The sequence below is a fragment of the Sylvia atricapilla genome, chromosome Z (genome assembly GCF_009819655.1).
Source record: "Sylvia atricapilla isolate bSylAtr1 chromosome Z, bSylAtr1.pri, whole genome shotgun sequence".
Classification (NCBI taxonomy): Eukaryota; Metazoa; Chordata; class Aves; order Passeriformes; family Sylviidae; genus Sylvia; species Sylvia atricapilla.
In genome coordinates, this window is record NC_089174.1 from 68236545 (window position 1) to 68259569 (window position 23025).

At 53.9% G+C, this 23025-nt stretch overlaps 2 protein-coding genes across 2 annotated transcripts; one reads left to right on the forward strand and one right to left on the reverse strand.

Moving 5' to 3' along the window:
- The first annotated feature begins 145 nt into the window (after positions 1 to 145).
- Positions 146 to 14042, forward strand: GBA2 (glucosylceramidase beta 2). Its single transcript, XM_066339625.1, has 17 exons — positions 146 to 443; positions 4261 to 4352; positions 4555 to 4670; positions 4774 to 4992; positions 5544 to 5783; positions 6129 to 6231; positions 7412 to 7565; positions 7847 to 7972; positions 8075 to 8259; positions 8591 to 8695; positions 9343 to 9450; positions 9949 to 10100; positions 10249 to 10355; positions 10486 to 10628; positions 10958 to 11073; positions 12845 to 13036; positions 13124 to 14042. Exons 1-17 carry the CDS (start codon positions 259 to 261, stop codon positions 13349 to 13351), a joined length of 2571 nt encoding a protein of 856 aa, XP_066195722.1. The 5' UTR covers positions 146 to 258; the 3' UTR covers positions 13352 to 14042.
- Positions 14043 to 18003: 3961 nt separating this feature from the next.
- On the reverse strand, positions 18004 to 21437 carry LOC136374281 (non-lysosomal glucosylceramidase-like). The gene is made up of 6 exons (XM_066339580.1): positions 21391 to 21437; positions 20444 to 20522; positions 19678 to 19758; positions 19356 to 19574; positions 18567 to 18806; positions 18004 to 18054 (listed from the first exon to the last, which is right to left on the reverse strand). The coding sequence occupies exons 1-6, from the start codon at positions 21435 to 21437 to the stop codon at positions 18004 to 18006; spliced, it is 717 nt and encodes a 238-aa protein (XP_066195677.1).
- Between the last annotated feature and the right edge of the window lie 1588 nt (positions 21438 to 23025).

Consider the following 23025-nt stretch of genomic DNA (forward strand, 5'->3'; position numbering starts at 1 on the left):
CGGGAGGAATTCGGGCACCCTCGGTCGGCTCACGCGTAGCTCCCGGCAGCTGTCGGGCAGCGCTCGGCAACTCACGCACGCCCCTCAGCAGCGCTCGCTCAGCGCTCGTCTACTCTCGGAATCTGCTCGGCCGCGCTCGGCCGGGCGCCCCCAGCGACCGGCGGCGGGGCGGGTCCGTGTTTCCGCCGTGCCCCGGGGGTGCGGGCGGGGCGGGGCGGGGCGGTGAAGAAGAGGGCGCGCACGGGGCGGGGGGCGGTGATGGCGGCGGTGGCGGCGGAGGGGCCGCTGATGCGGCGCTACGAGGGGGCAGCGCAGGGCCGCGGTGTGGCGGCGGACGGCTGGCGCGTCTGCCTGGCACACAGCTTCGAGGAGCTGCGGCAGCCCTACGGCGCCGGGGACGTGCCGCTCCGCGATGTCCTGCGGCACATCGGCTTCGCCTTGCGGTACGGCGGGGGATGGAGGGAGTCGGGAACACGCCGGGACGAGGGAGGGTGTCCCGTGGGGTACACAGCGTTGCGCTGGAGCCGCTCGGTGCCGCGGGAGCCTCGCCTTGGTGGGGCTCCGGCGGTGTCCCGGCGTACCGAAGGCAGAGTCCGACGGATCACGGAAGGCCCCGGGCTGGCGGGAGCCGCCCTCGTGCCGCCCGGAGCCGCCGGCATCCACCAGCCTTCCTGGCGCCGGCAATGAGAGCACTTGGTACTAAAGGAGCGGCGCCCGGCGTTTCGGCTCCTCAAAATGCGGGGAACTGGGAGAACTGGGGGCATCGCTTGGGGATGGCGACCCCCATCTCCCACCCTCAGGGCTCATCGCTGTCGCATCGTCCCCAGTGCTGGCAGCTGGAGGTTAATTTGGCGCCAGCTGAGAGGGGTCTGGAACTGAGTGCTGTGTGCTGAGTGCTGTGGCAGGATTGGGAACGAGGCAGCTTTCCCGGCTTTGCGTTGGGGTGAGCTGGAAGTTACGACGGAGAGCACGCGTGGAAAGCGAGAATGTTGTTTTAACCTTTAACGCTGGAGTCCGTGTGCTGGCAGTGTTTGTGCACCCATCAGGCTGAACGCTGGGACCAGCGATGGCATTGCTTATTTCCTTGTCCTGGATTTATGTTTCCTGCCTCCATTTTCTGCTGGTGTCCTTGGAGGCAGCCGCTTGCCAGGCTGGTTTCTGCAAAGCTGGATGAAAGGGCAGATTCTGGATTGCTTCAGGGTGTGCTGCATGCTGGTCTGACCTGAGATACCCTGGTGTGAGCCTGGGCATCGGGGATGGGAGAGCATGGGTTGTGCACTGGAGATAAGTAAAGGCTGCTGGAAAAGCCACCGCAGCAGGTTGGGGTGAGCTGAGTATGTGGGAAAGCATGAAGTTCTGGTGGGGTGAGCAGCAAGGAGAAGCAATCCTGCCCTTGTTCTCACTGAAGTCTGGAAGTGCCTTGTATCAGTCCTAGGGAAAGGTCTTTGAAAGCAAGGAACTTGAAGTCAAGCTGATGCCTCTTCTGTTCAAGTTTAGGAGATAATTTAGTTGTTATCTCAAAATACTTTTGCAATGGCAAGAGCTTCCTTGCAAGGAAGTTCTAGCCTCAAGAGCACAGAGGACAAAGCACTAGAGTGATGAGAAATACCTGTGTGGGTTTGAAAATACCTGTGTGGGTTTGATTTAAAACCCAAGGCCAGCATTGTTGGCTGAAAGGGCAGCCCATTCAGGAATGTGAGAACATATGGGAGGCTGCATGCTCCAGGCATTGGTGGGAAGCTCAGCATCTGCCTGGCTGGGGCAGCCATGTCATGGAAACCTAGGTGCTGGTGCTGTGAGAGGAACTTGGAACTCAGTTCTGTGTTGTCATGCAGGGATCTGTGCAGCCCTGCAGATCGGCCTGTCCTTTCCTGAATGACCCATGGTGAGTGGCACCTGTGCCGGGGATGTTCTCAAAACCTGGCATGGCTTGGTGCGTCAAGTGCAAAGTCACCTGGTGCAGGTGTTTGTAGCCACTGGGAGTGCCTTCAGGTCACTGTGTGTCTTTGGCTCAGGAGGTCTAGGACCAACAGAGGAGCCACCACATCCTGGGTTGGTGTTGTTGCATTGAATTAAACATGATGATGGTGACCTCTTCTGCAGTACTAGCCCTAGATGCAGATGACATGGCTGGGGGTGTTCACAGTCCTGGGGCACGATTTTTTGTTAATCGGGGCTCATCAGGGTAACTGTGGGGCATGTGCATGTCTGGAAAGAACAGGCTGTGCAGAGGACTCTGCTGGGGCTGGCAAGGCAGGAGAGGAGGTGCAGGTAGCTTTCTGCAGAGCTGGCTCATGTATCCTGAGAGGGGTCACGGCATGAATCCTGATCAGCTGGGTGATGTTCAGACAGGTTTTAATTCCACTGCCAGCTTGAAGGGGAAAAAATACCCTCCAGCCCTAGTGGGGTTTTTGGTGCTACAGGGCACAAAGAGTTTCTCCTGGTTATTCTGCAGCCCTGGCAGAGCTGTTAATAGCCAGCAACTGGGCATGGACCACTCGGTTTCTCTTCTTGGCTTGCATGATTTTGGGAGAAGCAGGCAGGAGAAGAGTTTGCTATTGAGATGGTAAATTGACTTTGGTAATAAATCCCAAACTTTTTCTACTATGTTCTGCTGTGAAAACTGCTTCCTGAAATCCATCTCCTGCCTCCTTTCCAAGGGGTCAGGATGGCCCACTAGGCTGTGCTGCAGCCACTCTACCTGGGCAACTTATTTCCTGTTGCCAGAAGCCTGCTGGGGAAACGTTTGGATTAGTTCTGTGATGATGGGTTGAAAAAGAATAATAATAATTTCCTTGAGAGAGAGAGCACTGCCAAAACCTAGCGTTGGCAGGGTAAAGCCAGCACTGTCATAGCTGGAGAAGAGCAGTTGCAGCAGATATAGCTGGAAGATAGTGGCAGGCCCTGGTTCAGGGCAGTCATGCAGGACAGGCTGGTTCTCATCATGCCCTGAACCTCTGTGAGCAAAACATCCATACACAGTCAAACACAAAGCTGGGTCTGTATGCATGGAGAGCAGGCTGCAGTTAGGTCCTATAAGACTGCAACCCAATAAATCTCACCCTGAGAGGGATTTGGGGACCTTCAATGTTGGTGAATAAAGGTGAATGCCCAGTGAGCAGCCAGTGAGTCAAGTGTGGGTTGTTTCTGTTTGGGAAGCATAGTAGTAGAGGTGTCATGGAAGAGCCTCTCCCACTTACTCCTGCATGTACGTGTCCCAGGGATTATTGCTTGTTGCCCATCATTACCGTGCTCTGCATCCTGTGAAACCAGGTGCAGGACAGGCTGTATGCTCCTGGGTAGGGTAGTTTTCTGCTCAGCAGTATAGCATGGCTGCCTGCAGGTAGCTCAGGGACGTTGCTCACTGTGGGGGCTCCTGTGCCCCCAGTGCCTACCTGGCACCCAGGGCCATGGAGCTGCCAGCTGGGTCTTGCCTGACTGCTGGGCAAACTTCAGGAGTGTCTGGTCTGGTAGCTGATTTCTGTGTGCTAATTGTCTCTGTGTGTAAGGCTTAACTTGGGGCAGTTTATTAGCCAAAACCAGTACTTTACAAGGACTGACTTGGAGCCCAGCCCTGCTCCTCTTGCCTGGAGTGGTGCTGGCACACCTAGCTGTAGGTGTGCCCCTTGTTTGGGTGTCTTGATTCCCAGACCTTTGGGTGAGAAATTACCTGATGGGCAGTGCCGGTCTGCACAGCTGGTGTGTGGGCAGAGGCAAGTCCCCAGGATCATGCCAGCTGTAGACAGCAACCATCACCACCTCCAGAGCAAGGCCGCCCTCTGCCTCTGATGACGTGGCACAGGGATGTGGTACTGTATGATAATGGGGACATGGAGGTAGAAGAGCAAAGCTCATGTCCCTGGAGCAGTGTGTAACTCCTCTGGGCTTGCACCTCTGCTTGCAGATCTTCCTTAGCAGGACATTGTGTACCAAGCATAGAGGTTCTCCTTGTTCCCACTTACCCATGAACATCTGGGAGAGCCTCTTGTGCTACATGAGCTGGGAGTCCTGCTCTTGAATTGCCCTTGTAGTCAGTCCTGAGCTGCCTGAACTCTGCCTGCTTGTGCTAGCTGAACAATGCATGCTCTAGATGGGTGATAGCGCCATATCACCCCTTGTGCCATGGGCACAGGGACACAGATTCCTGTTGTACATCTCTGCAAGGAGGGGAAGCTCAACCTGTGCGCATCCTGCCCAGTGACGCTGAAGGTGTGGTTCTGCCTGCTCCTCATTTCTTCAGTACTTCTCTTTCTCTTGCAGATACTTCAGGTGGTGGATCAAGAAGACCCGCATAGAGAAGAAATCTGCCTTCATTGACCTTTTGTGTGCTGTTCCTTTGCAGCAGATCTATGGTCAGCCTCCACTTTGGGCACTGGGGTGGGCAGAGATTCACATGGGGGTGTCAGGGTGCTAGATGGAAGGAGTGAGTAAAGGAGCTTTTGTAATGTGGGTGGTGCGAGGGGCTCTGCCCTGCAGAGGTGTATAGGGAGAGTTCTTGAGCCAGGTGCCACCAGAGAGAGGAATGGGAGTGCTAACTATTGGTGTCTTTGCCAGGGTGCCCGCTGGGCGGGATCGGGGGAGGCACCATCACCCGTGGCTGGCGGGGGGAGTTCTGCCGCTGGCAGCTGAACCCTGGCCTTTACCACTATGAAACAGTCATCGCCAATCAGGTAGGGTCTGCGAGGGGATTGAGTGTCACTGCAGCAGCCCGGGCGGTTGGGACATTGCCACAGGGCTGGTGTCATCCCCTGCACATGCTCCTCTCCTCCACAGTTCACGGTGTGCCTGCGGTGCAAGGGGCAGACGATTTACCAGCAGGTCTTGTCCGTGGAGAGACCCAGCAGCCTGCAGGGCTGGAACTGGGGCTACTGCGGCCACTACGCCTTTTACCATGCCCTGTACCCCCGTGCCTGGCTGGTCTACGAGCTGCCGGGGCAGAGTGTGGTGCTGACTTGCCGACAGGTCTCTCCTGTCATCCCCCATGACTATAAGGTAAGGCGGTGATGGCATCGGCGAGGGCAGAGCCGCTTGTTAGCCAGCATTTCCCCGTGTCTGCACTCAGCAGTGGTCCCAGGCGGGGGAAGCCCCGCAGCCACGCGGGAGCCGGGGATTGCGGCAAGGGATGGCTCAGCGCTGCTGCACTGCCCGTGCTGGCTGCCAGCCCCAGGCGAGGGTGGCAGCTGTGCTGCTGACACGTCTGACCTTCCTCTTACCCCAGCGCAGCACGTGAGCCTGTATCAACCTGCCGAGCAGATGAGTGATGAGACACCTGGCTGAGCCCTAAATGCCGCTTTCCGCCGCTCTACTGCCCGGCGTGGCGCTTGCCAGCTCGGGGCTTCTCTTTTTGTCTTGCCTGCCTCCCAAATTCCTCTGCTCCTGCTGCTGCTCCTCAGCTTGGCAACAGACTCCGAGGCCAAGTTCTTATTCCCAGTGCTCTTGCTCCTGCTGCATCCTGCGCGGTGTGCCCACCAGTGGGGAAATGATGCTGGGGCAGCTGTCTGTGGAGCAGCAGCCTTACAGACAGCGTTCTTTGTCTGTGCCAGGACTCCAGCTTGCCCGTGGGAGTGTTCATCTGGGAGGTGGAGAACGGGAGGGATGAGGACGTGGAAGTGTCCATCATGTTCAGCCTGCAGAACGGCATGGGAGCGAAGGAGGACAGGAGTGGAGGGCACTGGAATGAGCCCTTCACCTTCCAGAAGGATGGCGAGCGGGTTGCTGGAGTCCTGCTGCACCACTGCCCGGCCATGAACCCCTTCACCCTGGCCATCTCTGCCCGGGAGAAGGTAACGGGCTGTCCCTGCTGCTGTGGCTCCTGCTGGGGAGGTTGTGCAGCCCTGCTGGATGTGGGAGAGCTGTGTGCAGGCAGCTGGTAAAGGATGGGTGTGCAATGGCTTGGGGTTGGCTCTGGTTCTCAGGGCTTGGCTGACACCAGGAGTGGGGACATGACCTCCCTGAGGGCATCCTCTCTCAGGACGGGGTCAGGAGAGCAGCTGGAGCAACAAGTTTGGAGTTAGAGTTGCTGGGCAGCACCTGGGAAGTGAGTGATGTCCTCGTGGTGGTGTTGGGGAGTGGAGAGCATTAATCTTCTCCAAAGTCGCAGCCCCTGATGATGCTCTTTCCTTCCCCAGGCTGGCACAGAAGTCACCCATGTCACGGCATTCAATCCCACCGGACTGGGTAGAGAGGTGTGGCAGGACCTCCTGCAGGATGGCAGGCTGCATTCACCCGCCGGTGAGTCTCTCCATCCTCTGTGGGATGGGTGGAGGGGGATCAGGGGAAAAGGGTGGCCATGCTGGTTCTGGGTATACCCAAGGCAGGGTGGAGTTCTTTCCTCCAACCTCCTTGGCTGGTAAAAATCTCTTCAGGATGCTGTGGCTTGTTCCCAAATTTTGGCTGTGTCTGAACTTCCCATTGCTTGTCCTTGCTGTGGTTCTTCAAAAGCTGTTCATACCACTTCCAGACTGTTTTCGGGTGTTGGTTATACATGCCAGTATCTCATTAGTCTGTGTGTGGTTGCACACTGAATTGAAATTTCTGCTTGGGAGCCAGCTTAGTGCCCAGCCACCTTTCTTCATTTCCTGTTTCCAGATAAATGAGCTGTGTCATGTTGGATTTGTTCTCGACAGTGTTTAACAGTGCTTTGACAGTTTAGTGCTCCCTTGGGAGGAGCCCTGAAGGAAGGTGGCATCTCCAGCCTTTTTCTCACATCCTAGTGCCATTAAAGGTGACCATTTCCCTAATGTCTGTCAGTTTTTAAACAAGGATGATGCTGACAAACTAGTGATGCTGGGTCTTTGCAAGATTACTTGAGGCTTAAGTTGTGTAAATGAAGTGTTTACTGTGTAAATTTTTTTTTGGAAAAATAAGCTTCCTGCCCAGATACAATTCAGAGCTCTACAGGTTATTGGGATGTGGGTTTCCTTCATGCATACCAGACGTTATTATAGTCAGGATCTGTGCTTGTGTTGCTTTAATGAGTTTACCTTGTACAGATGTCAGAACCAGCGTATAATTATCCAGACACCTCAGGGCTTTTTTTAAATACCAGCATGTCTCAAGCACCCTGCAAAAAGCTGGAAACAATGACTGTCCCTTGAAAGTCACCGTGTCTCTCAGTGCAGTGCAGATACAGAGTCATGGGATACTCTGTAGCTTCCATTCATGCCTGGTGGCTTTTCCTGCCTGATTTGTTCCTGTTCTTGGATGACTGAATCCTTTTAATCACTCCTCCCGTGGAAGGTATTTTTTCCTGCGGCAACATCATCCCGTAAAGCCCTGGGGTGTACCTTCCAGGTTGTACAGGGGCTTTGGTGTGCCTACTCTTATCTCCCTCAAGGTGTGTGTGAATGTCAGTTACCCTTCCCTTTGGTCTTCCTTGGTTGCTTTAGAATATCTTAACTTTTCCTGGCAGGTAAAAGCAGGCCAACAGAGAAGGGGGAGGTGACAGCAGCAGCAGTGTGTGCCAGCTGCAGGGTGCCTGCCCATGGGCACAAGACGCTAGAGCTGGCCCTGGCTTGGGACATGCCCTGTGTTCACTTTGGCTCCAAGGAGAAGCTGCACCTCAGGTAGGTGGGTTGTCCCCAGTGGTGTTTGGCTCCTGCCCCAAAAGCCCCCTTTTTCCTCCTTCCAAACTTGAGTACCATGTGGGGACCTTTTGGCACCCGCTTCTTGTGGCTGTGGCCCTGCCAGCTCAGGGAGGGGACCCTATGTCCAGCCCCTGCTCCCCAATGCCCTTGCAGTAGCAGCAGAGTTCTGCAGTTCACAGTAGTCCAGTGTGCTTTTGTAGTGCCCGTGTGGGTTTCCCAGGTGGAGCCCATGGGACGCTCACCAAACTCTCACTTGGCAGGCGGTACACCAGGTTTTTTGGCAGTGAAGGCAAAGCCGCTCCTTCCTTGTCCCATTATGCCCTGACACACTACGAGGAGTGGGAGAGGAAGATCGAAGCGTGGCAGAATCCCATTTTGGAGAACAGGTAGGGCAGATGAGAACACTTTCCCAGCGGCCTCCTGGGGTTGGCTGCCACAGGAGCATCACCACCTCAGCCTCTGAGGTTGAGCTTCCCTCTTTCCCACAGCCAGCTGCCTTCCTGGTACAAGTCAGCCCTCTTCAACGAGCTCTACTTTATGACGGATGGGGGGACCATCTGGATGGAGGTGCCCCCTGATTGCTGTGCTGAGGAGCTGCAGGGGCCGGCGGGGGCAGGGCTCTCCCACCTCCTCCCTGTCCTGCGGGAATACGGAAGGTTTGCTTATTTGGAAGGTAACTCACAAGGATGTGAGGGATTCTCCTGACTCAACCCCTCCCATTACTGTAGCCAAGGGTCTTTGAGCTGCCATGGGGATGTTTTTCACACTCCAGTGTGTAGGGAGCAGTGCTATTGCCAGGAAAACCCCTTGCAGCCCCAAATGATTTGGCATGAAGTGTTCCCCAGATCCCTGATGCTCTTTGTAGAGAATGAAACCCTCTTTGAATGGGACCCCCTGCCTGTGCTGGGAAAGGTCCCGCTGTCCTGGCCTGTGTGGAGGGAGGACCTTTCTCCCTTTTCCCTGTGGCAGTCTCCTTCCCCTCACCATCTGCCCTGTCCTGCCAGGCCAGGAGTACCGGATGTACAACACCTACGATGTCCATTTCTACGCCTCCTTTGCTCTCATCATGCTGTGGCCCAAGCTGCAGATCAGCCTGCAGTATGACACTGGTGAGTGTCCCCAGAGTGTCCGCCAGTGCCTTGGTGCCTTCTCGGGGCTTCACCTTGGGAAGAGACGGAGGGTTTGAGACAGCTGCTGCTGTAGGGATGTGTGCCATGGAGCCAGCATCCCCCTCCAGCTGCTCTGCTGTGCCCAGGACTTGCAGCCCCGGAATGTTGCTGCCTCAGTGTCTCTGTGCCTAGCACTAAGGGTGTCTTCTTGCCATGCTGGGGGTGCACAGCTGGCTCTGCCTGCCCTGGAGGAGCCCCATGTCTTCCCAGCTCTGTCCTTGCCCCTTGCAGAGCAGAAACGTGGAGCAATTTGCAGACTCACAGTGCTCTGGCTGGGTTTGGTGGCTGCTTGGTGATGGCCTGGGTAGGGGTGTGTAGCATGGCCCTTTGCTGGGCTCTGGTAGGGCTGAGGCCGCTGGGTTCCCTTCCCAGGCCTCCTTTAACTGGGTAGTGACAGTTGCATATCCCCTACTGAGTGGGGGATGGAGAGTAGCCTGTCCCCTCAGCCCTTTGCAGAGGGCTGTGATCTTGGATATCAAAAGGCCAGCTGGTGTGGTGGTGTTGGTGGCTCTGCCTGTACGTATTCTTGGACTTTCCTACAGCAGTTCCCGCTGCCTTTCTTACATGTCCTGCTTTGTCCTCTGCAGCTGTCACTGTGGTGAACGAGGATGTCCAGCCCCGGCAGTACCTGATGTGTGGTCAGACAGCCCAGGTGAAGATGAAGAATGTTGTGCCACATGACATTGGGGACCCAGGTGAGGGGTCTGTTGCACCTGTGGGAAAGCAGAGGGAATGCCAAACTGTGCAAAATGAATATGGTGCATAAAGTAATAACACTGAATAAGCAATGTTTATTGTTGTCAAGCATTCTAACTGACTGCCTGGGAAGTAGTGGTACCACCATGCTGGGTGTATTTCAGAGAAGTGTAGATGTGGCATTTAGGCATGTGGTTTAATGATGGACTTAGCGGTGCTGAGAGGTCTTTTCCAACTTAAATGATTCTGCAATTCTATATTTTCTGGGAATGGAAAGCTGTAGAGTGTGGGGTGGTGATGAAGACCGTGCTGCATGGAGTTTTGACAAGGGAGGTGGAGGGAAGTAGCAGGAAGGCTGTTCTCACTAGAGATGGCACAGGGTACAACATATTAGTTCAGTGTTGTTTGATCACAGCACCCTTGGGTCCTTGCTCCTGTCTAGGAGGAGGGATGTTTGTTGCTTGCTGCCCTGCTGCATATGGTCTGTCCTGATTTAGATGATGAGCCATGGCAGCGTGTCAATGCCTACCTGATGCACAACACTGCTAACTGGAAGGACCTCAACCTGAAGTTTGTGCTGCAGGTGTACCGTGACTACTACCTGACACGTGATTCCCTGTACCTGCGGGACATGTGGCCAGTGTGCCAGGTACTGGGAGATCAGACCACAGAGCATCACTCTTTCACACTTCCCTCAGGAGCCAAGCAGCTTCCTGAGAGGATGGATGCTCCAGAGCAGAGTGTGAGGAGCTTCCAGAATGTGAGGACTACATGACCATCTCCTGCCTCTCCCACAGGCTGTGATGGAGTCGGAGCTGAAGTTTGATACAGATCATGATGGGCTCATTGAAAACGGTGGCTTTGCTGACCAGACGTATGACGCGTGGGTGGTGCATGGAGCCAGGTGAGCAAGAGAGGCAGATGGAGGCTGTGGGGTAGGGACATAGCTCAGAGCTGGACCCTTGTATCCCATTTGTCACAGAACCCTTGAAGTGTCCCGCATTCCTGATGCTTCTCTCATTTGGCTCCGGCAGTGCTTACTGTGGCGGACTGTGGCTGGCTGCTGTCTGCATGATGTGCAAGATGGCAGAAGTGCTAGGGGATACCGAGATCCGGCAGAAATACCTGGACATCCTCAACAAGGGCAAGGAGGCATTTGAGAGGATGCTCTGGAATGGTGGGTACTCAGCAGTGGTGAACCACACTCAGCTGGCCGTGTGTCCCTTGGAAGGGAGTGGCTCCTCCTTGGATCATGGAGCTTTGTGGGGAATGGGGGTAGAAAGGGGTATTACTCTCCCTGCAAGCTGGGGGGAAGGAAGGGAGATGCTGCCCCCTCTAAATGGAGGAGAAGGAGCAGATGTCTTGGGGGGAACAGGTGTGGGAAAGGAAGAAGAATCTTATGGAAAAAGCAGCTGTGCTCCTGCCACAGAGGGAGATGTGTAGGGACAGTTAACATGAGGCAATATCTTAATCTGTTGATTTTAAACTGTTTCCTGCTTTTTCCAGGAAAGTACTACAACTATGATAGCAGTGGAAGTGAAACGTCCAGCAGCATCATGTCAGACCAGTGTGCTGGGCAGTGGTTTCTTGGAGCTTGTGGTCTGGATGAAGGGGAGTTTGAGGTAAGAGAAGGAGCTGCTTGGTGTGGTTGGGATGAGATGGGACCTGTGGCAGGAGGGAAGCAGCAGCAGGGCTCACACATGTTGAGGATTACTCTCTAGGGCTAGTGTGTGGGGGGACCTGCCTGCTCTCTCACTCGGCACACCCTAGTAGAGGCTGTTGTGTGGATACAGTGGAATTCATCTTAAACCAAAACACTCTCACAAGGGAGGCCATGCAGCAGGGATGTGTAACTGCAGATAGCTTTAGCCCCAGTGCAGTTTCCTGTGAGCAAGTGCTATTCTTTTAAAAAAAGGTAGGAAAAAAAGTGTATGAAACTTCCTGCGATATTTGCTGTCCTAAAAAGTCCAAAATTAATATCAGAGGGAAGAGGGAACTACAGCTTATTGCAAGTGCTGAAGTCTGTGGCTGTTCAGTTGCAACAGGAGAAGTGGCTGCAGACTCTGCATGTCAGGTGAGATGGTCAGAGCAGCTGCTGGTGCTGCAATACCTTGAAGAGAGAGGGGCAGTGGAGATTCACTGGGTTATTTATACCCCCTGGACCGTCGTCCCAGCAAAGATTTCTGGTGGACATGGGCAGGCAAAGGCCTCACATGAGTGCAGGGAGGAGCGGCTTTGTCTGTGGGAGGGTGACAAAGCACTTCAGTGTCTGTTGGGAAATCAGAGGGGAGCTTCAGGTGAGTTTACCTGGTCATTCCCTCCTGTGTTTAACCCAGTGTGGGGTTGGGGCTGTGCCTGGGGCTCCAGGCAGGATCTGGCCCAGCCCTCCTGCACTAATACCCTTTGGGGAGGAAACAGTAAATGTGGTGCCTTCCAGAATCAGGCCTGCCTTTCCCCAGCCTCAGACTCCTGCTGCTGAAGGTGGCGCTTCTCCCTGCTCTCTGGTGAGCTCTCAGCTGACTGGAGGCGGGACTGGTGAATTCTTCTCCTCTGTTACTACGACATTTCATGGATTTCTTCCACCTATTTTGATCCATTGCCTGGCTGGCATCACTCCTGTCCATAACCTCATTAACGTGGCCTTGCTGCGTGCACAAGTCAGCAGTGAACAAGACAGAACTGCAACATAAGAACAGCCTGTGATCCAGTCCTGGAGAAAGTGTACCCAAAAGCTTCTGCCAGAGGAGGGCACACCAGCCCTTCAGTGATCCCCTGCAGCACCTCTGGGCTTACCTCCAGGGGCACAGAGGGGAAAAACATCTGCAGGGATGCTTGGCTTGAGCATAGAGAGAAGGGATTTGCTGCTTTTGCTTTGTGTCCGCCTCAGCTCTCTGGCTGGACTGCCCAGCCTCCCCAGCAATCCCAGCCTCTGCCTCCCCTGGCTCTGGTGTCACTAGACAGAGGATAAGTGTCTGCCATGTCCCTGAGCTATGCTGATGAGCCTCCTGGCTGTTGTCTCTCTTGCAAGTGACAACCATAAAGCAGATGAGAGTGGTGTGGTTGGCCAGACCCCCAAAGTGATGGGGAAGGGGCTTGGCCAGTGACTGTGGGTGAGAAGCTCTTTTTGGGGATCAACTAATTGGATGACCTGTCAGTGTCCTCTTGAGGAATGTGGAATGTGGTTCTGCACCTCTCTGTTAAGTACTTCGGGGGCTTTTTTATCCTTTTGAGGAAAGAGACACTTCACTTTGTCCTGTTACTTTTCTGAGGCGGAAATTTGTTGCTATTGACTCAGCAAGCAGTGTTGCACTTTTCCTGATGGAAAATTTAATCCTGCTCCAGACCCAGTCTGAGGGGTCCACATGAGCACCAAAGCTATCTCTGTCCTCCCAGGTTTTCCCCAAGAGTCACGTTCTCAGTGCGCTCAAGACCATCTTTGAGAACAACGTGCTGGGCTTTGCGGGTGGTGCAATGGGGGCAGTGAACGGCATGAGACCTGATGGTGTGCCCGACACCTCCAGCGTCCAGTCCAACGAGGTGTGGATCGGTGTTGTCTACGCCCTGGCTGCCACCATGATCCAGGAGGTGAGCGGGAATGCTGCTGCCGCACTCCCCAGCATGTGCTCCTGGTACTCCATGGACGTGTTGACAGTCCTGTTCCCTCTCCTGCAGGGCATGGTGGAGGAAGGTTTCCGTACAGCGGAGGGCTGCTACCGGACAGTTTGGGAACGGCTGGGCATGGCTTTCCAGACCCCGGAGGCCTACCGCGAGAAGAAGGTGTACCGCTCGCTGGCCTACATGCGGCCCCTCAGCATCTGGAGCATGCAGCTGGCCCTGGAGCGCCGGGCAGACCAGACAGCGGCACCCGCACAGCTCCCCCAGGGCCCGGCCCACCCCTGAGCCCCATGGCACTGGGCAGGGCACTGGGTGCACCACGGGCTAGTGGGGCTGCAGATGGCAGGCAGAGAACTTCCCCTCCCACTCTGTGCTAGTACTCACATTGCTGATTTCCTTCCCTACCTCCACTATGTGCCCTTGACCTCAGGCGGCTTCCAGCTGCTGATGCTGAGCACAAGGAGGGACCAGACATGTGGGAGATGTCTCCTCAGAGCATGGTGGGTTAAGGAGTTGCTGCTGGAGCCTGTGCCTCCCCTTCCCCATTGCTCAGGGCTCTGAGAGCCTGCAGGTTCCCTAGACACCCCAAACTGCAGCCGGTACCTTGTCCAGGAGCACCTCTCTTCTGCAGTCATTGGGCTGGGTAAAGTAGGGACCTGTCCTGCAGGGAAAAAAATGGTGTGAGTGAATGTGTGTGTGAGGATATTGGAGTGGTGCACTCAGGCACATGGATGCTGTAGTTGTCCTGGGATGACACTGCACATACTGACTGACTCTGCCCCAGGAGGGCCTGTGGCAGACACAATCCCCAGAGGAGACCCGGCTCCCTGGACGGTGACAATCTGAGCCCAAGAAGCAGGTCCTGGTCTGGTACCATGGCCCCCCTCCCTGCTGGCACCGGGGGCAGGCAGTGGAGCACATTTAAGGGGATAAATCACTTCAGTTCTTAATAAATCTGTCCAGCTGTCTACTTTCATTCTTCTTCAGTGTCTTCTTTCCAGCTGACCAAGTCACAAGAGGAAATCCTTTTTGGTCCCATGTTTCTTCATGGGTTGGGCTAGGGAAGCGGGGGGGGACAAGTCCCAGTGGTGGCTGGCTCTTGTGGAGGGCTGCTGAAGGGAGCAAGATGTGCTCCAGATATGGCAGCAGGTAAGATCTGTTTCTTGCTTGGCTCCTGGCTCTGTCCTGCCTTGCAGGCAGCAGAAGAGAGAGCTTTTCTCTTGAGTAGGCCTCTGTGGGGAGCAGCTGAGCCACAAGGATGCAGGCCATCGGTTAAATTGAGTCCATTCCTGCCGTGGCCTGGGCACCTTGCTTCCTTTTCTTTCTTTCTCTGCCACTGCAGCATTTGAAGGCTGTACCATCCTGATGTGGGAGGGAAAGAAAGGAGGGAGCTCCACTGCCTTTCCTGTTTGCCCACGGATACACAGACCTCCTGAACAGGTAGATACTATGTACCTTGAACAGAGAGAGGGGCACCCCAGTCCCCTTTCTGTATCGGGATGCTCTGTCTGCAGTGGGGCAAAATAACGTGAACAATTCCCTATTTGCAAGGCTACCAGTGGTGAACAGAGAAAGAGGTATCATGCTGATTTTGGTGTTGAGAACACTGAAATGAGTCTGACTCATTAATCCCCAAAGTTAAATATCCTGATTAGTGATGTGAAATTGTGATAGAACTGGTAGAGAAGTAACTAAAACAACCAGCAAGTGATACTCTTGATAATGTACCTAAAGCTGCTGAACTATCCCAGCTGGCATCCAGCTGACAGTCAGTCATATTATACTGTAAAACCTGGTCCCAGTTTCTAAGGACAGGGTCATGTAACACCCTCCTTGCCAGAGTGTGTGTGGAGGTTCCTCCCTTGCATGGGGATACCCCTTTCTTGCGGCTGAACCACAGATTTGCCCACAATTAAAGGTATGGGTGAGTAACTTGAGGCTCTACTTTGTAATTGGTTTTGCTGGCTTGAATAAAATGAATACTTCAAAGTAGTGCATCATACTATATAAATTGTTATAGCTTCTAATCTGTAGTTCTAATCTTAACTCTTACTAAGATATTTCTGTCTAATTATCATTATCATAATAAATTATTTTATATAAATATATCTGATTTGCCACCCTCAATCCTGTGATAGTATATTGTACAAAGTTTCTATTACATGTGTATGATCCTTTAGACATAATCCATTGACAAAATCTGGGGCTAAGGATCTGGATCCAGTTATTCCCTAGCCCTCCACTGGGCAGGATTCTAGGATGCAAGAGAGTCCTTTCTGAACCTTGTGATTCAATGGGAGGGCTTTCTAAACAAACTTGTGTGAAGCTCCCATTCTGCCTGTGACACTCTCCCAGGCAGATATCCCCACACTCCCATGTCCCAAGGCAGGAGCAGATGTGTGGGCCAGTTCTGTTCCCACACATAGGGTTTCTCTGTGGGTGTCAGGAGGGATTGGGGTGCCAGCTGGGCCCCCCTGCCCGCCCTTCCAGCATGGGCAGCGGATTGTTGGCACTATTGTGCCTGTAAACTGTCGCCGCACGGTGAAGCTGAAGATGGGGTTGGCTCCTTGCAGTGGTGACACCAGGATCACCTTGTTGGTGGCTGCCACCACATTGTGGCAGGAGCCCAGGAAGGTGCCAGCTGTGTTCAGGGCCAAAAGGGTCATGTAAGAACCCAGCTCATTTCTCCACAGGCCCTGCAGGTGACCCTGGGGCTTGTGTGAGTGGCTCAGTCAGTACTGAGGAGCAGTCCCACTTTCAGCCTCCCTCAGCAGCCAGATGTGTGTCCCATGGCACAGCCCCTCCACCTGGCAGCTGGGCCCATGCGTGGGTATCAGGTGGGAAAGCAACCCTCGGTGTCTGAGCAGGGCAGCAGAGCTGGAGGTACTGGGTACTTCCCTATAGCACAGGTAGGCAACACACAGAACCCCCAGCGAGAGCAGAGCCAGAGCTGGCAGCCTCCTTGGTCATGGATGCTGCACCGTGGCATGGTACACATGGCGCAGCATGGTAGAAGAGAGAACACCCAGAACCTGCAGCTCCTCAGGCACAAACTCTGTGCTGGGGTGGCACAGGACAGCACAGCATGGCACAGAGGAAACATGCGCCACGGGGATGGCACCACCAGGGTGTGCAGCCCCTCAGCCCCACCCTGCACCCAGGACAGCACAGCACGGCTCGGCACGGCTGGACTCTGCCCCAGGGCTGCCCTTGCCTCCCTGGATGCAGCACCACGGGGCACGACAGGGCCAGGGCGAGCAGCAGCAGCCCAGCAGCAGCCCTCCACCTCCCAGATCAGCTGAACCAGGCCACCTTCGGCTTCACTGTCCATTGGACCTTTTCAGGTACTTAATCTTTTCTTAGCATCCTTGTTGTGTCCCCAGACCTTCCTTCTGTCCCTCCCTGCAGTGTCCTTGCTGATTCCCTGCCTTCCCCTGCACTCTCCCCACTGCTCTCCCTCTCCCCATCCCTGAGGCTCGCCTATCCTTGTCTCTGGAGCTCCTTGGTTGCTGTCAGCTCCCAGTCCCGGGGTGCAGGAGAGGCAGCAGAGGCTGGAGCCTGCCCATCTCCGTGCAACACTGCCAGCTCTCAGAGCCCTCCTGCCTGCTTTCCCCATCTCTGCTGTCCCAGAGGCTGCAAACAGCAGAGGTCTACTGTCCCCTGTGCTGGGAAAACCACTGACCTGCCACCTCAGTCACCTTCTGTCCTGTCCCTACAGACTCCATCACAGTTTTCACGGGCCAGTGCTTTGTGGATGATGATGGAAAGGAGGTTTTGAAGACCATGTGGCTGTTGAGGTCACGTGTGGAGAACATCAAAAGTGACTGGAAAGCCACGAGGTGAGAGCCCCCTGTCCCTGCCCTGCACAGGTTCCCTGTGTACCCCTGAGGGTTTGGGGCTGTCACAGAGGAGTGTTTTAGGTCCCTAAGGAGTCACTCTCACACATGCTGGCATAAGTATATTTCATTTCTGTTTGCAAAAGCTCAGCATAGCGAAGTTGCATGGCAAGGTTCACTTGATTGCTTTGTGCAGGGGTAAAAGATAGGAAGGAAAAAAAGAGGTTAGACTCAATTTAGAATTATTTACTTGGAGACTGGAGATGGAAAAGGTGGAGTGAGACCCTTCAAATGAATCACAAGGTTCAGGGAGGTACCCACTGCTTTCTAAACTACTGACAGATCCTAGGTGGGGCTGATTGCACTCTTAGTCTCAGACCTGCTCAATGGTTTCTGTCTAAAGGATTTGGCAGACTTAACCATTGATTAATTCAACATTTAGAAAGTGATTGGGGGGGATTTGTCACAATTAGAGCAAAGCTCTAATTATAGATCCAAGCTGGCAGCAGTCATACTGCACTTGCTACGGGGTGTTCACATCCCTTCAGCCATGTGCTCGGAGGGAGATGGTGGCACAGCCCCCTGCAGCAGTCCAGGAGAGCTCAGAGGCCCAACTTGGGAATGCTATTGTAAAGTCATGGGATGATTGACCTTAGTCATCAGTCAGTCTTCATCCTGGACGTAGTGTGAGATGATAATTACAGGAATTTTTGACAGTTCCAGTAATGATAACATTTTATGACTTGGACTATGATTCAGGCAAGTAATATCCCAAGGCTTTTGGACTACTGGTTTCTTTGATAAGGCAACAGAAAGACTTGGTGTGCAAAGCGTCTGTGACAAGCTCAAGGGAAGGTTCACCACCTGAGAGACATTTCCAATGCCAAAGGCCTAAGGAGGAATCCTGAATGGCCCAAGGATGGGGATTAAGAGAGGTGCTCCCAGCCTGTGGTGCTCAGCACTTAGCAGAGCTGCTGCCAGTGTGCAAGTGAGGGAGGACAGGGTGCTTGTGCACAGCTTCCCTGGGTGTCCTGACAAGGTGCAAATGTTTCGGAAGGATGCAGGGCTGGGCAGGCATTGGGCCACTCCTGTGTCTGACTCTTACATCTCCTCTGTCTGTGTCCCCCCAGGGTTGGCTACAATGAATTCATTCTACAGAAGTGGGGGTGGTAGCATTGGAGGTCCCGGAGAAGAGGCACTGCCAGGCTTGTAGCGCTTCCTCCTGCCTCACCTGTTTCTCCCAATAAAGCTTTGCTACAAACACATCCTGTCACCTCTCTTTCAGGGATCAGTGCCCCTGTTCCCCTCCCCCACCATGGCACTCACGGCTCTCTTATCACCATCCCTGAAGGCCTCCCAGGTGTGACCCCTGCTGTCACCCTCAATGGCTTGGACACCTCTTTGTCAGCCCACGCACCACATGGTGTTCTTTGGGACCCCATCTGGTGCAGGTCAGCAGGACCCCATTCAACCTGGAGCAATGGTCTGCCGCCCATCTCCCACTGTGAGTCTGCAAACTGCTCCACGTTTCTGCCCTGCAAGAGGCAAGGACAGAGCTGGGAAGACATGGGGCTCCTCCAGCTGCCTGCACACAGCTCTCCCACATCCAGCAGGGCTGCACAACCTCCCCAGCAGGAGCCACAGCAGCAGGGACAGCCCGTTACCTTCTCCCGGGCAGAGATGGCCAGGGTGAAGGGGTTCATGGCCGGGCAGTGGTGCAGCAGGACTCCAGCAACCCGCTCGCCATCCTTCTGGAAGGTGAAGGGCTCATTCCAGTGCCCTCCACTCCTGTCCTCCTTCGCTCCCATGCCGTTCTGCAGGCTGAACATGATGGACACTTCCACGTCCTCATCCCTCCCGTTCTCCACCTCCCAGATGAACACTCCCACGGGCAAGCTGGAGTCCTGGCACAGACAAAGAACGCTGTCTGTAAGGCTGCTGCTCCACAGACAGCTGCCCCAGCATCATTTCCCCACTGGTGGGCACACCGCGCAGGATGCAGCAGGAGCAAGAGCACTGGGAATAAGAACTTGGCCTCGGAGTCTGTTGCCAAGCTGAGGAGCAGCAGCAGGAGCAGAGGAATTTGGGAGGCAGGCAAGACAAAAGAGAAGCCCCGAGCTGGCAAGCGCCACGCCGGGCAGTAGAGCGGCGGAAAGCGGCATTTAGGGCTCAGCCAGGTGTCTCATCACTCATCTGCTCGGCAGGTTGATACAGGCTCACGTGCTGCGCTGGGGTAAGAGGAAGGTCAGACGTGTCAGCAGCACAGCTGCCACCCTCGCCTGGGGCTGGCAGCCAGCACGGGCAGTGCAGCAGCGCTGAGCCATCCCTTGCCGCAATCCCCGGCTCCCGCGTGGCTGCGGGGCTTCCCCCGCCTGGGACCACTGCTGAGTGCAGACACGGGGAATGCTGGCTAACAAGCGGCTCTGCCCTCGCCGATGCCATCACCGCCTTACCTTATAGTCATGGGGGATGACAGGAGAGACCTGTCGGCAAGTCAGCACCACACTCTGCCCCGGCAGCTCGTAGACCAGCCAGGCACGGGGGTACAGGGCATGGTAAAAGGCGTAGTGGCCGCAGTAGCCCCAGTTCCAGCCCTGCAGGCTGCTGGGTCTCTCCACGGACAAGACCTGCTGGTAAATCGTCTGCCCCTTGCACCGCAGGCACACCGTGAACTGTGGAGGAGAGGAGCATGTGCAGGGGATGACACCAGCCCTGTGGCAATGTCCCAACCGCCCGGGCTGCTGCAGTGACACTCAATCCCCTCGCAGACCCTACCTGATTGGCGATGACTGTTTCATAGTGGTAAAGGCCAGGGTTCAGCTGCCAGCGGCAGAACTCTATCCACCAACCTCTTTTCTTCAAGAACAGAATAATAAATGTTCACAACTTTACACGTTATTTGCTTTCTGAAAAACTCCTATATTAATATGTAAGAGGACTGAGACTTGTTCGGAATCCTAAAATCTGTGGCTGTTCAGTTGCAACAGGAGAAGTGGCTGCAGACTCTGCATGTCAGGTGAGATGGTCAGAGCAGCTGCTGGTGCTGCAATACCTTGAAGAGAGAGGGGCAGTGGAGATTCACTGGGTTATTTATACCCCCTGGACCGTCGTCCCAGCAAAGATTTCTGGTGGACATGGGCAGGCAAAGGCCTCACATGAGTGCAGGGAGGAGCGGCTTTGTCTGTGGGAGGGTGACAAAGCACTTCAGTGGCTGTTGGGAAATCAGAGGGGAGCTTCAGGTGAGTTTACCTGGTCATTCCCTCCTGTGTTTAACCCAGTGTGGGGTTGGGGCTGTGCCTGGGGCTCCAGGCAGGATCTGGCCCAGCCCTCCTGCACTAATACCCTTTGGGAGGAAACAGTAAATGTGGTGCCTTCCAGAATCAGGCCTGCCTTTCCCCAGCCTCAGACTCCTGCTGCTGAAGGTGGCGCTTCTCCCTGCTCTCTGGTGAGCTCTCAGCTGACTGGAGGCGGGACTGGTGAATTCTTCTCCTCTGTTACTACGACATTTCATGGATTTCTTCCACCTATTTTGATCCATTGCCTGGCTGGCATCACTCCTGTCCATAACCTCATTAACGTGGCCTTGCTGCGTGCACAAGTCAGCAGTGAACAAGACAGAACTGCAACATAAGAACAGCCTGTGATCCAGTCCTGGAGAAAGTGTACCCAAAAGCTTCTGCCAGAGGAAGGCACACCAGCCCTTCAGTGATCCCCTGCAGCACCTCTGGGCTTACCTCCAGGGGCACAGAGGGGAAAAACATCTGCAGGGATGCTTGGCTTGAGCATAGAGAGAAGGGATTTGCTGCTTTTGCTTTGTGTCCGCCTCAGCTCTCTGGCTGGACTGCCCAGCCTCCCCAGCAATCCCAGCCTCTGCCTCCCCTGGCTCTGGTGTCACTAGACAGAGGATAAGTGTCTGCCATGTCCCTGAGCTATGCTGACAAGTAGATGCTTGTCAATCTCTATTGTCATCTACTCTTGCAAGTAGATGCTGTCGTTAGTCCATGACTTCTGCAATGAAATTTCTTATCTCTATTGTCAATGATGAAAGTGTTGCAAGTGTTATATTTATTTTCAGCTTTGTGCAGGAGATTTTCATCTCATTGTAGTCCTCACTGTACCGGTGGTCTGCTGCTTTTGGCTTTGGCTGCCAGGTTGTTTCCATGCTTAGGAGCTGGATGGTTGGTTTTGGTCTATTTTTGTTTGCAGGGTTTTATTTTGTTTCTTTGTTCTCTTTTTCTCTTTTGGGAATAGCTTGCTCAGTGTAATAGTTCCATCTATTCTGGTAAATACTTTGAATTCTTGCCTTACTTTTTGGTTATTTTTTTCCTTGTAGTCAGAGGGCGTTTTTACTTTTTCATAGTAATTTTCTGAAATAAATGCTTAACCAGCAAGTACAGCTAACCTTTCAGAAGTCTTTAACTTCCCCTCGAGAGAAAAGTTTCAGGCATCTGCAACCAGATACAGAAAACCACCAGGGGTCATGTGTACCTCAGTCTGATCTCTTCATCCCCAGGGTACCTCTTCTCTCTCTCCATGTTGCCCACTCTAGGTTGCAACCTTTTGCACCATCACCAGATTACAAAATTGAAAGGATTAAAGTACTTTGTAACTCACTCAGACTAAGCTGTTTTTGTTTTTCCTTGATCTGAAGCAGAAATTTTCTTGTACTTCCTTTCCCCAAAATTCCCAGCAGTTACACAAACAAACCCAACAGTATCCACAACATGGATTTTGCAGCTGCAAGATAGATTATTATGTAATCAGACTGGTTTTGATATCATTTTTGCTTTTGGCAGAAAAACACCTCCAGCCTCGCTGATCCTGGACAGTCCTTTGTCCACCTTTGGCCTATCTTTTGAAGGTATTGTGATGACTCCCTGTAGCTGGTGCTGAGGCTGAGAGAACAGTACAGTGAAGGAAAAAGTGTGGTCCTCAAATAGTCCTTACCTTAAGGAACAAGCACTGGTAACAAAAGACCAGATGAGGGTGGTCTGGTTGGCCAGGTCCCCAAAGCAAAATTTCTAGAGTTGTGAGGGCTTTAACTAGGGACTATGGGAGAGAAGTTGATTTTGGAAATGCACTAGCTGGATGAGCTGTCAGCCTTCCCTGGAGGGAGGTAGAATGTAGCTCAACACCTGAGCTGTTCATTCACTCTACTGAGAAGAGTTTTTTTAAATCGTTTTGGGGAAAGAGGGTTTTTCACTTCCTCCTGTTCTTTTCCTGAGGTGCTATTTAGGGACAATTGACCCAGCAAGCAGTGTTGCCCTTTTTATCATGGAATATTTATAACTGCTCTAGACTGAGCCTGAGTGGTCCACATGAGCCGCAAGCGCAAAGCCCCCATCTCTGTGTGCTCAGGGCTCTGAGAGCCTGCAGGTTCCCCAGACACCCTAAACTGCAGCCGGTACCTTGTCCAGGAGCACCTCTCTTCTGCAGTCATTGGGCTGGGTAAAGTAGGGACCTGTCCTGCAGGGAAAAAAATGGTGTGAGTGAATGTGTGTGTGAGGATATTGGAGTGGTGCACTCAGGCACATGGATGCTGTAGTTGTCCTGGGATGACACTGCACATACTGACTGACTCTGCCCCAGGAGGGCCTGTGGCAGACACAATCCCCAGAGGAGACCCGGCTCCCTGGACGGTGACAATCTGAGCCCAAGAAGCAGGTCCTGGTCTGGTACCATGGCCCCCCTCCCTGCTGGCACCGGGGGCAGGCAGTGGAGCACATTTAAGGGGATAAATCACTTCAGTTCTTAATAAATCTGTCCAGCTGTCTACTTTCATTCTTCTTCAGTGTCTTCTTTGGCACAACACCGAACTGGAAGAGGGACCTCTTGCAGTTCCCCTTTATCTTCCTGGACTAGGCTGGAGGGCTAGGGAGGCAGGGGGGGGACAAGTTCCAGAGGTGGCTTGTTATTATGGAAGGGAGATTGGTGGAGGGGGAGCTGTTTTGCTGAAGGGAGCAGGATGTGCTTCCTCACCCACCTCCCAGAGATAATGGCAGGAAAGACCTGACTGTTGCTTTCTTATTTGCTGCCTGTAAGGCATGGTAAGGTTAGGAGCCAGAAAAATGCCTCTGTGGGAAGCAGCTGTGCCAGTGGCTTACCCTTGAACAAATCCTGTGC